At 42.2% G+C, this 17,500-nt stretch overlaps 1 protein-coding gene across 2 annotated transcripts in view; it reads right to left on the bottom strand.

The window, feature by feature from the left end:
* Window positions 1–17,500, bottom strand: part of adcyap1r1b (adenylate cyclase activating polypeptide 1b (pituitary) receptor type I) — a 36,709-nt gene that overhangs the window by 10,826 nt on the left and 8,383 nt on the right. For both annotated transcript variants that reach the window (XM_061034654.1, XM_061034655.1), the window contains exons 2-6: window positions 10,035–10,143; window positions 7,329–7,431; window positions 2,427–2,540; window positions 994–1,097; window positions 808–905 (exon numbers count right to left, since the gene is read on the bottom strand). In XM_061034654.1, the coding sequence (XP_060890637.1) occupies window positions 808–905; window positions 994–1,097; window positions 2,427–2,540; window positions 7,329–7,431; window positions 10,035–10,079 (464 nt within the window). In that variant the 5' untranslated portion in view covers window positions 10,080–10,143. The remainder of the gene's footprint in view (window positions 1–807; window positions 906–993; window positions 1,098–2,426; window positions 2,541–7,328; window positions 7,432–10,034; window positions 10,144–17,500) is intronic.

Consider the following 17,500-nt stretch of genomic DNA (forward strand, 5'->3'; position numbering starts at 1 on the left):
ACCAATCTGACCTTATAGGGTTCCTTTAATTTTACTATGTCCCTGTTCTTTTTGAACGTTTAACTAACGTAAACTAAAATAGCTGGCTACACTGTGTTGGGCTGCTATGATGTCACACTATTATAGCTGACCCATCTATCTCCATCTGGCTTACACTCCGCTTACCAAATAAGGGTATGGTTGGCTGTGGAAATGTAAGCCAGATCAGGGTTTACTGTACCAAACTGGACTACATTTTTTTTATCCAAAGCGACGTACATCAGAGAGTAAGAACAACACAAGCAAGGATCTAGAAAAAAGGGAACAATGTCAGTAAGAGCAAACGATCAGCTTTGAGTCTGATTGGACACACAGGTGCTGACAGGAAGTGACCAGAGGCAAAGCACAACATTGAGGGCAGTTCTTGAGAGCTCTAATCAGTATAGAAACCATCTTATAAGTCGTCGTTATCAAACAAAAACCATCGTCATTACCATCATCATCATCAATAATATGGAGACCATCATCATTAAGTTAGTAGGTATTCATGAAAGAGCTGGGTCTTTAGCTTTTTCTTAAAGGTGCAGAGGGACTCTGCAGATCACATGGAGTTTGGAAGTTCATTCCACCACCGGGGGGCGACAGAGGAGAAGAGTCTAGTCAGAGACTTAGGACCCTGTTGTGAAGGTTGGATCAGACGCCTTTCATTGGCAGAACTGAACCAAACCGGACCGCTTGGTGGAAACGGAGCTTAAAAGACTCGACCACAAACATCATGGGCTGTATCGGCTTCTTAAAACAGCCGTTTATGAGCTTCAAAGGCCTCACCTGAACCTGCACAGGATGACCATGGCCATGGTGAGGGAGACCAGAGAGGTGCTGTAGCCCACAGTGTACAGAGCCTTCACCGACACAAAGTACATGTCCTGAAATGGGAAAAGTCAAAATCATCATACGTGTCTTTGAGACTGTGATTGTGCGATCACAGAGCTGCAGACACAGCGACATACTGACCGTGTGGCTGCTGTTCCCTTCCTCATACAGGCATGCGTCGATGTAATAAGGGAACGTCTCCGACCAGCCGAACTCAGTGCAGTTACGACTCACCGTCCCCAGCTCTGTGGAGACAGGACACGGGACAGATGTCAACAAATCTGGACCTTCAAAAATCATTTAAGAAAGAGCTGGAGAGAACGTGCACACTTTTAGCACCTTGAATGTTAGTATGTCTGGACTTTTTGTTGAATTTATTCTAATCTGAGCAAAAATACACTGCAAAAACTCACATCTATGTAAGTGTGTTTGCCCCCTTCTAGTCGTAAATATCGACTGACACTTATCATAAGCCACTTCACCTGACACGTCCAGATATACATCTTATTTCAAGATATTAAACACAAACATTTATTGCAATTAGTCAAAGAAATCTGCCTACCTAAATTTACTCGCTAAGATATAGACATGTCATTTCAAGACATTCATGGCTGACATAAGTTTCAGGACTCACAGTCACTTCCATTTGGGGTCGACATCCCTCAACCAGGAAGTAGCCGACATTTATTCACATAGAAGTAGACCAGTACGACTGGAAGCCCATTTTAATGACGGGAGCTGACAGACCAGACGCATTGATCGTATCATCTAATAAATTTATGTTTGACATGTTTAAAGGCTTTATATGTGATTTTTTGATCCAGCAGATGTCGCCCTTGAGCACCAGCATGAAACCAAACCAACTTGCGCTGCATTGTTGTGTTAGCATGCTAATGCTAGCGATCTTTATTATGCTCGTATCTTCACACTGCATGTAAATTTACCTGAAATGAGCGTGATCTAGAAACACAGTTAAGCAGTGAGTACAGTATGTTATTCTTCTTTTCTCTAGTCCCTCAATTAAACAACTTTTATACACGAGGGGAGGAGTCAGCCGGCCGTCCGGGCGATGTAAACAAAGTGAAGATAGGACTCTGAAAACTCTGAAAACATCACAGACAGTGGGACTCGGGTGTTACACCCATTGTAGACAGTCATGACTCACAGAGTTATTTTCAGAGGAGATACTTGATTTATATATTTAAGTGTGAAACATCACATATAAAGACTTTAAGTAAAATGTCCTTTCTGAATGTTGAGAGATGGCAGTGCCCAAAGTGCACAAACCGCTTGCTAGGACTCTTTTCGACATTATTTAGTTAGACATCATAATGTTATCCAAACATAACACCAAAATCAAGTTTACATTCACAAAAAGGCCAAAATGAGGAGCAGAAAGAAGTCAAACTTTGATCAAATGTCCTCACCCTGAAGTCAAATTTAGTGCAGGAGCACATCAAAACACATGTGAATGTTTAACTCCAGCTCAGTTTACTTGACCTGCAATTCAATAAAGCTGCCGAACAATGACTCATTTTAACAGGTGAATGTAGGGAGCCTTTAAAACACTGTACCGAAGTCTTCTTCACTTATGAACTGAGAGAAGAGTTCAGGACAGTTCACTTCCACCACCTCTCCGAACACGGCAGGCTGCCAACACGTCAGGTTGTCCCACATCCACGGACACCCTGAGGACACACAACATGTTTGTTATTAGGGGAAAACGCTGTCATGATGCAACTCATTGGGACACTACTTTTCAAAAAATGCAAGTTTGTAAAATACAAAGTTAAACATCTCCTCCTTTGCCAGCTGCCATTATAAACAAATATCTTCTCTTGGTGTCGTTTAGGAGAAAACACGTTCGGTCATTGTCTTCTACGACTTTATGTCAGGACCGCTTCTCGGTTTGTTGCTGTTGAAGGCAGGGGGCGTGTCCATGGGAAAATCTGACTGGTCACCCCAGGTGCCACCCCACAATTCAAATCTATGATTGGCTATTTGCCCAATAAGAGGCGGGACTTCAGTGCAGCTAAACTCTTCTGGCTGTTTTCAACAGGTTAGTGGTCATGCTTTCAGTTGTAAATAAATACTTAATGTCTGACTTGAAATAGACTTAATTGCCAATAAATGTATTTCTTTATTTAGTACTTTTTTCCTTCAGAAATTAGAGATAAATAAGAAAAAAACTCTGGTCACTGGTATTCTGCAGTGGTCATATGTGTTGTTTGAGTGTCATTTGCAACATCATTTTGCGTCTTTAAGAACGAGAACGAGTTGGAAAACTCTCAGTTTCTCACCAGAGTAACGATTATTAGTGACTGTGAGATTTGTCCCACTTTAAGTCCCGTTTTCAACCAAAAGAGGTCAGAGCAGAGAGGCTTTCCCCCTAGATTCATCATGTGATTTATCTAACACCAGAGAGAGCAGAAATCAGGCCCTCTGTGTGCTGTAGCTTTAAGCTTTTATTTTGTAGTTTCTGTTTTACTTCTACCCTTTAAAGATTTGCATAAGTGGCACCTCCGCTCTGGCCTGGGAAAAGCTTTGGGATCTCCCAGGAGGGGCTGGAAAACGTTGCAGGGGAGAGGGAAGTCTGGGGCAACGACCTGGCCCCCGGGTAGGATAATGGATTGGTATCTGGCATGACAGAGGGACTCACTAGACGCCTTGTGGCCAGTCCAAACAAAGAGAGACTGCTGAACAGGGCTAAGAAGATCTTTCTTTCATCCATCAAATAATCAGAGAGATGGCCGCCTGTCAATCACTGTCCCACCCATCAACTTTCATTTTAAGGATGATTTTAATGAGATGTTGCCAATTAAAGCCTCCGCCACTCACTCTCTCTGGAGACGCAGAAACGTTAACGCATCATTTGTTCTTCTGAGTTTCTCTGCTCGGCTCTGCTGTAGCTGTTTGTGCTGCAGTCACACACACTGGGATGTTTTTTTTTAAAAGCTCACATATCCCTAAAACCTGATCTGCATATGGATATGAGCTCTTTTTTCTGCAAATGTTCTGGCTCAAACTGAGCATGTGATGTGCTCAAGTGTTCTGTAAGTATACTGTTGGTCATATCAGGGTACTTCTAATTAAGCAGCATTTAATCTCAGCCGCAGAGTTCCTCTCTTAAGCAGATAAGCAGAGACGCTGAGTTGTTTTTGGTTATTTCACAACAACAAAAAACCTCTTCCTTATTCCATGATATTCTCCGGACCTGAAGAGCTAGATTTGGTTATGAAGATTGAAGTATTTTGAATTGATTGCTTTCCCTCCCCATTTTTTTCTATTTAAAGTGTTTTTATCACCAGAAATAGTGGAGGCAGTGTGGAGCAGTGTATCCAACAGTTGGAACCAGACCAGCAAAAACACAAGGAAGGAGAATACTTAGGCAAATGTTTGAGATTTTTGAGGAAAGATAGCACGAGTTGTTTAGGAACTATAAACATATATATGATGTTAGCTCACCCTGGCACAGGGAAAGACATAGATTTATTTGACAAAATTTAAACACATGCATGACAGGCTGATCATATCAGACTCCATATAAAAAAAAAGAAATTGTGGAGGATTAAAATACACAAAAAAGCCTGAGGGCCTATTTCCATTGTGGTCCTCGAGACCAGGGGTTCCCAAACTTTTCATCCCGCGACCCCCAAAATAATGATGCGAGAGACCGGGGACCCCCTCTGTCCCTGGAAGTGGTTAAAGCATAACGGTGCACACAGCAGCACGCACTAATGGGCCTATCTAAACACTGACATTAGAACAACAATAAAAAATACAGCAGCCTTAAACTAATTGAACAACATGTTTGTATGTAATTTCACAATAATGGGTCAAATATGTAATTTCAAGTCATTTCCAGTTTGCATTTGTTTTTGGAAGGCAATTCGCGCCCCCCCTCCCAGTGTCTCGCGACCCCCCAGGGGGTCCCGACCCCCACTTTTGGAACCACTGCTCTAGACAACTACAACAGAACAGCTGTGCGGAGGTCAGATGGGAACTGAATGTCAGTTGGACGGCTTCCCAACGTAAAGGATGCACAGGGGTACGTGGGTAATGATGGTTATATTGTTTAGACAAATTTATCTATTTTGATGTGTGAAGGAAGTTCCTCTGTCCACTAAGGTAGTTTTTGCGCTGGCAGCGTGGTTCACACCAGCGTTCATTGTTGCTATGGTTACAAGAGTTAACCTCCACTTCCCACGGTGAGGACACTATGGTCTGTTTTAGATCTGTGTGCTTTGTATTTGTTTTTATTCAAAGAACTTTCACAAAGAAAACATGAAAGTTATGTACAGAAGTCAGGTCCTGGCAGAAATTCTCCCCTTGACATGATGAGTCAGAAAAGCTCCGCCTCTTCTTGATTTTGATTGGTCAGTGAGGGAGACGCTTTTCCAAAGTCAAGCTGTTTTAGCTTAGCATACTGAGCACTAAAAACACTGAACTGGACTGGATTTGTATTGAAAGTGGGCGGAGCCAAAAAAACAGCCTTGGTGGACTCGGGGGCCGAAATGAGCGGTAAAGTCTCCCACGAAACAGAACTTAAAGAGTATCTAACTGCGGAGTCATGATGCATTTACTACTGACAGCAAGACATAATGGTGGGAAGAATTTAATTGGATGTACATGCAACATAAAAAAAATTTGATTGGTCAAAAATGAGTGCAGGACGAACTGGAAACAAAAAAATCCTCCAGTTTATTTAATGAATGATGTAATGACGCATTAGCAGTTAGAAAAAATAAAATTTACCCTGAGAGGAAAGATAAATATCATCATCATCAATCTTTATTTAAGTTCTCGGAGAGATCATTGAGGGCGACCCTCATTTATAATGATGCCGAGAAAACTTACATAAATGATAAACAACGAGAAATGAGATAAAGCTACTACAGAAAATAAAATCAATAAAAGAGAAATAAGAACAATAAAATATAAACACTGAAATAATTTAAAAGCTTGAAATTACTACGGTGATAAGTGAGTAATTAAAATCAAATAAAACAGTTACAGTCAGGTATTGGGCGGTTAAAAATAATATTTCTAAAGTTTCCATAAGGGATAAAAGAGCTCAAGTTCAGGTCTTGTTGTAAAATATTCCAGGAGTTTGCAGCACTAACACTAAAAGCAGTTTTCCCCAGGTCAGTCCTGGCATGAGGAACCTGGAGAAGCAGCCTCTCACTCGAGCGGGTTAAAAATGGAGCAGGGTTCAGATGTAACAAGGAGGTGATATATGATGGAAGCTTTCCAGTAAGTGCTTTATAGATAAAAAGATGCCAGTGGTTATTGCGTCTCTCAGTGAGGGAGGGCCAACCAACTTTATTATGAAGAATGAAGTGGTGAGTCATGTGGCTATCACCGGTAATGAATCTAATCGCAGAATGGTAAACAGCATCTAAGGGCTTCAGCGTAGTGGAAGAGGCATGCCTACAGACCACATCACCACAATCCAAAACTGAAAGAAAAACTGCTTCAATTATCATTTTCCGACAGAACACAGGGAAATTTGATTTATTTCTATATAGGTAACCAACCTTTTGACGTAGTTTGACAGTAAGATTATCAATGTGAAGTTTGAATGTTAGTCCGTCATCTATCCATATACCGAGATATTTATAGGCTTTAACTCTCTTGATAATGGATCCTAGCAGGGTGGTAATATGAAGGTTATTATCAGTTTCACATTTAGCCCTAGAAAACAACATACATTTAGTTTTCTGAGCATTTAAAACCAATTTAATGTCGTTAAGTGCAACTTGGAGAACATTAAAGGAATGTTGCAGGTTCATGGCAAGCTGAGCAGAATTAGCAATACAGTACAATATTGTATCATCTGCATATAAGTGAGCATGTGAATGGTCGCTAGATAATAATGGAATAATTTTATTAATAAAAATTGTAAAAAGGGCTGGGCCTAAGACTGAACCTTGTGGAACACCATTAGTGATTGGAAGAAAATATGTTTTACTCAATATGGCAGCCATTTATAGACTACTATAACAAAAACAACCCCATGAAAAAATAACAATTTAGTAAAATCCAGAGTACTTGACATCCTCCAAGATGTATTATTATTACTATTTAAATCTTTTTTTTTTTTAAATCTTATTATTATTTGGGTATTTTATTTGTTTTTACTTATTTTTTTATAGCTTATGTTTTTATTTATTTATTATCATTTGTTTTTTTGGTTTGGTTTGAGGTATGAATAAACATGTCTCAGATTTTTTTAAATTTGTATTTCAAAAAGAAAAAACCCCAATAAAGAGAAGTTCAAAAAAAATGAGTGCAGGACAAGTCATGAGACATTTGTGGTGGGAAAATTTATTTTTCATTCCATAGAGACTTTAACGATGTGGTCTGTAGAACTGTCTCCTGCTCATTAATACGGAGGCCTGGAGGATGTTCTCGTTGTTAATCTGTTAGCCGCCGTTCAAACGGTTTACGACATCAACAAATAACACAAAACCTACCAAACTCTGGATTGTTCCCTGGATCGTCGGAGGCCATCATTTCCATGCATTTCTCCTTCTCCCGCTTGATCACACAGTTTGAGGCGACTTGTTGGCTGAAAACCTGGAAAACAACACACAAACACACACATATGCACACACACACACACACACACACACAGCAGAGAGAGAACGTGTGAGCACAGAGGAAGGACCCAAAGGTACAATGGAAAAAGGCCGCTTCATTAGCTCCAGCGTGTGGTGGTTTTCTCACCACAGTGTGGGAGAGGATCTGTTTAAACACTCGACCAATTAAACACACCGTCTCATCAGAGCTGCTGGCTGCTAGCAGGGGGGGGGGGGGGCATTACTCTCCGGAAAACAAAGTCAGGAAAGGCTTTCACAATTAACTTCTCAGGGCCGACCGTGCCAGGCGGTAACCCCCCATCTGTTTAGAAAAACGGACGCACAGAGAGGAGTGTTTGAGATCACACTGACAGCAAGAGTCCCAGAGCTATGACTCCACACACAGAGGGTCAAGTCCAGAGGAGTCATTCCCCCCCCCCCCCCGCCCTCTGACAGCCTCACAAAGCGGGGCTGACGCCGGGACGCAGGCTGGGGGTCTGGTGAGAAGACGTTTGGCGTCACAGCTTTACGAGGTGCAGCAGAGGACCGGTTCATCCTCTGACGTCAGCAGCACTCACTCGGGGGGAGTCGTGCTGTGAGCGTTTAGCCGAGTGATGGACTCAGGGGGGTTTTGGGGGAAAACGAGTGTGGACATACAACACGAGTCTGCAGGATTGAATCGACTACACTGGCAGTGAAGACAGATGGATGGAACATTTCATTCTCTGGACTGCTGTTATGTGAATGTGGACTTTCATCTTTAATGAGTTTTTAGACACATAAATAATCGGGTTTAGAGGAAATTCAGAAATATCTCAAATCTGTTTAAAATTTTAAAGACATAGAGATGATTTGACATGCTTTTATCTCATCACGTCTCAATTACTGTAAAAGCCTTTTTTACCTGGCTGAACCAAAAAAGGCTCATTCATCTGCAACCAGACCCACTTCCACACTTCGGGACCTGAACAGGCAACCCCCTGGTTCCAAACCCCCATGTCCCTGCAGACTGAGCTACTGCTGCCCAATTTTGAGATTGATGATGACGATATTAGGATGGTTTTGATGCTGTTTGGAACTGTGCTCTGCCTCTGTGCTCCACCTGTCAGCACCTGTGTCCCAGACTTTAAGACTTGTTATCGCTGATGGATGTTGTTTCCTCCCCTCTAGATCCTCGCTTGTGTTGTACTCACTCCTTGATGCACGTCGCTTTGGACAAAAAGAGTCTGATAAATGAAATGTTGAGCACTGAAGTGAAATAGTTGTGTGTTGTTGAGGTCTAAAATCAAACCTTCACCTTTCTGACCTCCTCATCCTCACTTTTCACAGCTTTATCTAAACCCTCTGATTCGTTCTTTAACATGAAATGCTGCCAGTAAACATCAGTGTGTGTTTCTCTGCTGTTTAGCCTCCTGTGACTAATTCTATCACACCAGCCTGCCCTGAAACACTGAACTATGACTAATGAGGTCAAACTGTGTTCACCCTGAATGAGCTGCATCACAAGACGTGAGTGTGGAGGTGCATGTGTGAGTCATACAGTAAAATAAAACCAACAAAGCTGATTTAAAGGAGCAGTCTGTAACTCTGACCCCTAGTGTTTAAAATGGGTACTGCAGTCTAAATTCTAAACATCATAGAGAGCTGTCTCCCCCCCTCTCCCCTCCTCTCTAGAGTCCATGCTCACACAGGTCACCATGTGGTGGACTCTGAAGCTTCAGTGTTTATCCAGCTCTGCATGGGTCTGTAAACCTTTCTGTGTTCTAACCTCTCTCCATTTTTCAAAAGCATCTCCAATATTGATCCTAGTTTGAGCACGTTTCTGCTCGTGGAGCTTATTAGAAACATGCAGAGGCTTTTTAGGTCGGGTACAATCACCTCTCTTGCTCGCTTTGTTTGGCGTTTGTCTGGCAAACCGAGGGGTGAGGGGGCAACATGGCCGTGTGCATCGGTAGTGGAAACGATATAGATGCCTTTTGGAAATCTTCTCTCGTTATCCCAAACATTTAATGTGTTAATTCTGTTTTAAATTGTCTTTTTAATGACTTCTTAAACAATATTTAACAATACAAAGAAATACCAAGAAATAGAAAATAATGAAGTACAAGATCTTATAGATTTCATCACGTAGTGATAAAATACACCGGGGTCATAGCGCCCCCTAGTGTAGTGCCGTGCTTGGGTTAGTCCCCCTCTTCCATAGCCACATGCTGTCGTCCATCTTCTTTGAACCTCGTCTCTGTTTCTCTGACAACACTTCTTCAGCTCAAAGGTGATGACTCACATTTAACATCAGAAACAAAGGGTCACTTTCCTGTCAGCTGTTCATGGAGGGGATGAAGGGAGGGGGGGGGAGAGGAGGCGACAAAGACCTCCTCTGACTCACAGATTCAGCAGACAGTAATAATGTTGAATAAACAATGAATAAATAATGAGACCGCATCTTCAGCCGTCAGTCCTGCCACATAGTGATCAATGAATTATTGATGCAGACTCTCCATATGGTTACTCTAAATGTGAATGAGCGTGTAAAAATCAGGTTTCTGTTCTCCACTTGTTGCACATACATAAAAAATTAAAAATGCATTAAAGTGAGCTTACCAAGCACAGGAGGAGGATCAGCTGGTTGGAGGAAGCAGCAGACATGTTGACAGGAGTTTCAGAGCTCGTAAACGGACGGACAAGGCTGGACCTCGGCTCACCTCGGGATCTGAAAATCACAGAGAGGGGGTGAGACTTTTAGAGGAGAGTGGTTACCCCCCCTGCGCTCCCTCTAAAGCCACGCCCCCTCACTTATATGCACGAGCGACGTCGCTCCAGAAGTGGACCTCAGCTCATGTCTTACATTGTGTAGAAACTACGTCATCTCATGTCTCATTCAGCGGTAAGAAAACACTAAACTTTATCATAATACATGATGAAGAAAAACAATTTCACTCCTCACAACGACCAACAACAAACTCACAGTATAAACTCTCTCATTGGTGACACGCTTTGAGTGTGGGCTAGTGCACGCTGTCATGGAAATATCATCATGCTGATATGCTAAAAACAAGCTGTGACATTTACAAATTACTGTTGTACAAGTCACACCTAGGCTCCCACATTTCCTGTTCTTCAGAGGCCTCCGCATGAACTTCTGGTCTTCTACGAAACCTCCGCATGAACTATCAATCAATCAATTAATCAATTTTGATTTGTATAGCGTCAACTCATAACAAGTGTTATCTCGAGACACTTTACATAAAGCAGGTAATAAAGCAGGTAAAAGACCTTACTCATTGTTATGTTACATAAAGCAGGTAAAAAGACCTTACTCATTGTTATGTTACATAAAGCAGGTAAAAGACCTTACTCATTGTTATGTTACATAAAGCAGGTAAAAAGACCTTACTCATTGTTATGTTACATAAAGCAGGTAAAAGACCTTACTCATTGTTATGTTACATAAAGCAGGTAAAAGACCTTACTCATTGTTATGTTACATAAAGCAGGTAAAAGACCTTACTTATTGTTATGTTACATAAAGCAGGTAAAAGACCTTACTCATTGTTATGTTACATAAAGCAGGTAAAAGACCTTACTCATTGTTATGTTACATAAAGCAGGTAAAAGACCTTACTCATTGTTATGTTACATAAAGCAGGTAAAAGACCTTACTCATTGTTATGTTACATAAAGCAGGTAAAAGACCTTACTCATTGTTATGTTACATAAAGCAGGTAAAAGACCTTACTCATTGTTATGTTACATGAAGCAGGTAAAAGACCTTACTCATTGTTATGTTACATAAAGCAGGTAAAAGACCTTACGTATTGTTATGTTACATAAAGCAGGTAAAAGACCTTACTCATTGTTATGTTATATAAAGCAGGTAAAAGACCTTACTCATTGTTATGTTATATAAAGCAGGTAAAAGACCTTACTCATTGTTATGTTACATAAAGCAGGTAAAAGACCTTACTCATTGTTATGTTACATAAAGCAGGTAAAAGACCTTACTCATTGTTATGTTACAAAAAGCAGGTAAAAGACCTTACTCATTGTTATGTTACATAAAGCAGGTAAAAGACCTTACTCATTGTTATGTTACATAAAGCAGGTAAAAGACCTTACTCATTGTTATGTTACATAAAGCAGGTAAAAGACCTTACTCATTGTTATGTTACATAAAGCAGGTAAAAGACCTTACTCATTGTTATGTTACATAAAGCAGGTAAAAGACCTTACTCATTGTTATGTTACATAAAGCAGGTAAAAGACCTTACTCATTGTTATGTTATATAAAGCAGGTAAAAGACCTTACTCATTGTTATGTTACAAAAAGCAGGTAAAAGACCTTACTCATTGTTATGTTACATAAAGCAGGTAAAAGACCTTACTCATTGTTATGTTACATAAAGCAGGTAAAAGACCTTACTCATTGTTATGTTACAAAGATCCGGTCTATCCATCATGAGCACTTTAGCAAAGCAGCAAAAGTTACAGTGGTAAGAAAAAACTTTCTTATTAAAAGGCAGAAATCTTCGGCCGGATCCCCGGCTCATGATGAAACAGTCTTCACAGGTCTAGACTGTGCCGGGCTTGGAAAGGGATAGGGGGAGAGATGGGATAAGATGCAGGAAGAGGGATAGGGAGCAAGGGGGTGGGGGGAGGTAGACCGTCCATCAGCAATCCGGTGGGGAGGGGGTGTGTGTGTGTGTGTGTGTGTGTGGGGGGGGGTGGTGCTGGTCTACACCAGCACCAGCCCTAACTATAAGATTTATCAAAAAGGAAAGTTTTAAGTCTATTCTTAAAAATACAGACTGTGTCTGCCTCCCGGACCCCGGCTGGAAGGCGGTTCCAGAGGAGAGGAGCCCGATAACTGAAGGCTTTACCCCCCATAGTACACTTAGAGACTGTAGGTACCACTAGAAGGCCTGCATCTAAGACACAGACACCGGCTAGACACTATGTTTAGCATTAAACTCTTAAATCTGCCCGACAACAGAGGTTGTCCACTACTCGCTTTTGATACAACTATATAAAGCGTGTTTTGTTGATGTTGAGAGTTTTTTTTAATATTTACATTTTGAATTGGGGGCAGCCCAACGCCCCTAGATCTCTCTAAACACACCACAGACCTCAGACGTCAGATCAAAACAACTGGGGTAGAGGTATGAGGGCGTGTTGCATATGTGCAGTCTTCAGTGTGTTAGTTTAAATATAACAGGAGGAACAACAGTCGCAGAACAAGTCACAGTGAGCTCCTGTAGTGAGAGGCGTCACATCTCCAACACGTCATCAAAGTAAACAGCCCCTCTCTCTGGTTGCCGTGCTCGGCTGTGGAAAAACACTCACACCATGCCTGCACAGCTTGAACGGTCCTGGTCCACCTGACACACATCAGTGTGAGTGTGAGAGACAACATCACTCAACATGGACAATCCTCACAATGTCCGATTTTAATCAAAGATAAGGTTTATGTCTGCTCCAGATTAAACATAGTGAGTGATGGGTGTTTTTCAGCTCATGATTAAGAAGGTAAAAAAATAATCACAAAACAGAGTTCCTCAAAACATGTGTGTGAAGTTTCTTGTTCTAAATCCACTCTGATCCTGTATTTGATCATGTCTATAAACCCCTCTATTTCAGCCCTGCTCAGAACAGGCTGTTTCTGTGTCTGTACCTTTAAATATGTAAATGAGCTGTGTCTGACCACGCCCCCTCTCTGGAAGGGCTTGAGTGTCTCGGTACTTTCTCGCTCCATGTCCTATTGTTTACGGTGAGAAGGCAGACTCAGAGGGCAGAACAAACACCTAGCTGTGGGAGTGTCACCCACCTGGGGGAGGGGCTACTGCCCTTTGTGATGTCATGAAGGGAAAATCTCCAAACGGCCTGTTTGAGCACACATTTTCTGAAAAGTGGAGCAAGGAAAAAGACGGAGAGGATGGACTTTTCTCATCATTGGGGGGTTTGTAGACAGACTAGAGACACATATTAGAGTTAGAGGAACATGGGGAAGTGTGTTTTACAGAATATGTGACCTTTAACGATTAAACCATCATGTGTTTGTGTGTTTTAAGTGAATGGAATGACAATTAATTATTACTACTTTAATAGTTGATTGAGCCATTTTCTGAACCCCAAAACAAACAATTCTTCTCTTCAATCTTGTCAAATAGAATAATTTGCTGCTTTCTTTGTCACATCTTATATTGGTCTTGATACAGAATCTTTGATATTTGGAAACCTGCATGGATTTGTCAAAACATCACTCTTTTTTTCTGAAAAAAAATTAAACTATTGTTTTCTTTATATTCATATCGAAGATAGGAGTTGAAGCCATTCTTTTGACACTGTGACATTTCACCTCCTTGACTAACAGAATGTCTGCTGCTTGTGATTTTAAATAAAATGCAAAAAATGAAAAAAGTGAAGCTGGAGAAAACTCTCCATTTATCCCTCTTATTTCATTCTGTCTCCACCAAACTGTGGGCAGCGATCGTAGAGATTTAGTCAGCCTATCAATGTCTGAATTTGTATTCAAACATGTCACATTGCGTGTCTGTAAGGAGCCTGTGTGCATGAATCTGTGAGTCCTCGTGGACGCAGCCTGACTCTGCAGGCCCCGCAGGGTTCGCATGAGTAAAGCCAAGTATCAAGACTATGCACTCGGGCCCCGTCCCACAGGGAGGGCTCGGCAGCTTGGACGTGTCTACTCCACCGAAAACCCTTGCCAGCTACAAACCCCTCCTTCCTCCCAACCGTTGTCAGGAGCAACAGCTGAGAGCTGCTGAGTTTGGATCTGAGCTGAACCACGTGGACCTGGAGCCTCCTTCTGCTCCGGCTTCTGCTCCTCTCCAAATAGAATCCCCTCGATTTCATGATATAGGTGTTGAGTTTACAACGACACCAAACCCGTGTTAAAAATCAACCTGCACATTGAGCACATGAATATGAGACCTGCACATCGAACAGCCGAACAGAACCTGCATTCATATTTTGTCTGAATAAGTCAGAGAAAGCCGGCACACAGACATAACGCAGTAAAAATAACTAAAACAAGACACAACATGAATGGAGGTCTGCAGCTCTGCCAAGGCCGCCATAAAGGACTCTGATGCTCTTCCATAGAAAAAGCTTTCAAGGTGAGTGCTTCTGCACAAACTGGTTCATTTCTGAGGAAGAGAAAACACATTACAAACCATCAAAAACACTGATGGTATCTCACCCAGCCACACTGGGAGTCGACACAGTTTGTGTGTGTGTGTGTGTGTGTGTGTGTGTGTGTGTGTGTGTGTGTGTGTGTGTGTGTGTGTGTGTTTAGAGCCAGAGAGGGAATAAAGCAAACAAAGAGGAGGCTAAACCAGAAGAGAATCACTTCCCATGAAATTGGAAATCACAACTTCCTTGAGGACAACTTATGCTTTGCAGTAGATGACATTGTTTTGATCTTCCTTTGTACACGTCCGGTTGAACCTCTGAAGGTGAATTCTTTAACTAAACCTTTGAAATCTTTTTCCCTAACCTTACAGATTTTTTTGGTTGCTTTTACTAACGGGTACAAAAACATTTGCAATGTGTAGGTTAAGGGCTGTAACCCCGAACTTCCATCAGATATGTGTGCTTCTCCAACCGTCTCCAACCGGACTAGCACCGCCGCACAGCTGTAGAAATTAGACCAAGGAGTTCCTGCGGTAATTACAGAATCACGATGTATGTGTATGTATTGTTTAAAGACAACAACAAACACACATAAAGGCCCTGACACACCAAGCAGAAGGCAAAGAACTAGTGTCTTGGCCAAAAAGTTGCACTTGAACACACCGCAAAGACTCCAGCCGATGGCCAACCACCACCTACGTTCTGCTCATGCATGAGAGGAAATATCCCTCCATGCCAGCAGGGGGCGGTAGTCCGTAGTTATGATACGAGAAGACCATTTTCACCCCGCTGTCGCTCACCACTCGTATTATAGGTCGTCTACTAATGGAGAATAATGTCTGATAAAAAGTAGAAAATGGCGCTGGCGTTGTCAGCTCTTGGTCTTTTAGTGGAAAAAGAAAAGAAGAGGCGGAGGAGACAAATAAGGAGAAACCGCACTAATGGGTGAAAGCATGGAGACTACAGAGACATGCTCAAGAGGCTTTACTGAACCTGTGAGGAGAGCTGGAGAGAAATGAAACCTCCCAACAGCCAATCAGAGGGACTCCTCTCATTGACCGCCGACGCCGATTCGACATGTCAAATCGGCTGAAAAAAGGCCGACAGGTAGCGACGGACGAAGGAGGACACACCACAAAAACTAGGGCGACGACCTCTCACCAATGGTCCAGCTACGACCGACGGCCGAAGATTTCCTTGGTGTGTCAAGGCCTTAAGGTCATTGTTCCAAAATTGTTGTGCTTCTAGCATGGGTAAGTACATGTAATGACTTTTTGTTGATGTAGTGTTTTATTCTGAAAATTAACTGGATTAAAAGTTGTTTTTCGATGTGTGGCTTCCTGTCCTAAACAGGAGATTGAAAAAGCACATTACAGATATTACCTCTCCCTTTTGAAATACAGTGCATCAGTTCTGCTACAGATATAAAAGCAATGGTGCAGATCTGAAATGTGAATTCTGACCTCTGGTGGGAGTAGGAAACCTGCAGAGCCAATTTTATCTTTTCACTGAAGAAGAAAAAATCTGATCCAGTAAATGAGTCAAAGCCAACGTTCAGTTGTCACTACGGACACACTTCATCAAACTGAAAAAAATAACAGATGGATTGATGTGTGGCATCAGGCTTCATTCATCAGTCACGCAGGCTTTCGGTGTGAGTGAATGATGGCTGGAGCTCAGATTAGTAAAGACAGTGTGACCACACTCCAACTGGGCAGCTCGAAAACCACCAACACCTCCCACAGTGCACCGCCTACGGGCAATCCATCAAATGCAACTTACTGCTGCTTCCATTGTTGGTGCTTTCAGGGCTCATAATCAGAGGCGCTGCTTGTCAACAGGCAAGGCAGGCAATTGCCCCAAAAAAGGGGAGGGGGGACCTGAGGGCTTACAAACTTAAACCGAAGCAGTGGCTCAAAATGTGTAAATGTTGTAATGACAGTAGGATCTGAGTATCTGACCTGAGTCTTTTTAAGTGGAAGGCTGCTGTCTCTTTAAGGCCCCCCTCCCAACATGCCCACTTTCTTCTGATTGGCCAGCTCTCTGGAAGCCTTCCAGGAGGCCGAACGCTGTAGGGCTGCCAGGGGAGGGCTGCTCTCCAGTGCTGGGAGTAGAGAGTCTATGGAAGAGGTTTCAGCGCCTAATAGAGGTATCTCGGTATCATATTGGGGAACAAGCCCTTTAGCGCCCTCTGCAGACTCATCCTGGGATGACTCCAACATACGTTTACCTCATGATCTGAAACTTGGACATCCCGCATTGTAACTCTACTATATGTGAGTTCTAAAATGAGGATCAGCTGATTTGGTCAACGAAAAAAAACAATGTGCCCGCTCATCTTCTGAATTATCATGTTAATTAAAAATGTCAATTTGATTTGATGGTCTAGTTTGCTGTCAAATGTCTTTTAGCACACAGCACAATATCCCCTTGTGATGTATGGATCAGTTTACAAAAAAAGCAGGTTAGGCTTTATGGCCGGGCTATCAAGTGACTGACATGTTCCTCTTAGCAAACCAGGAGAGAGAGACGCAACAATAATCACTCCTGCTTCCATAAAATCATGATGGCATCATCCAAATTCACAATACACCACACATGAAAAAACGTCATGAAGTCAGCGTGTGTGTGTGTGTGTGTGTGTGTGTGTGTGTGTGTGTGTGTGTGTGTGTGTGTGTGTGTGTCTTAGCTCAGCAGCTGCTCAGGACTCTCCTCCCCGAGCTGTAATCAACGGCTTAATGAGTCTCAGCGGCTTTCATGTTCAACACTGTCAGCCAGAGAGTGTGTAATGTTTGATGCTCCGTCTGAAGAGCACACACATAATTAAAGAAACACACACACACACACACACACACACACACACACACACAGGCATGTTCACTCTCCATACTAAACATTTTAGACACGGCTCTTTGCTTTAG

This window comes from Labrus mixtus, chromosome 3, assembly GCF_963584025.1.
Source record: "Labrus mixtus chromosome 3, fLabMix1.1, whole genome shotgun sequence".
NCBI lineage: Eukaryota > Metazoa > Chordata > Actinopteri > Labriformes > Labridae > Labrus > Labrus mixtus.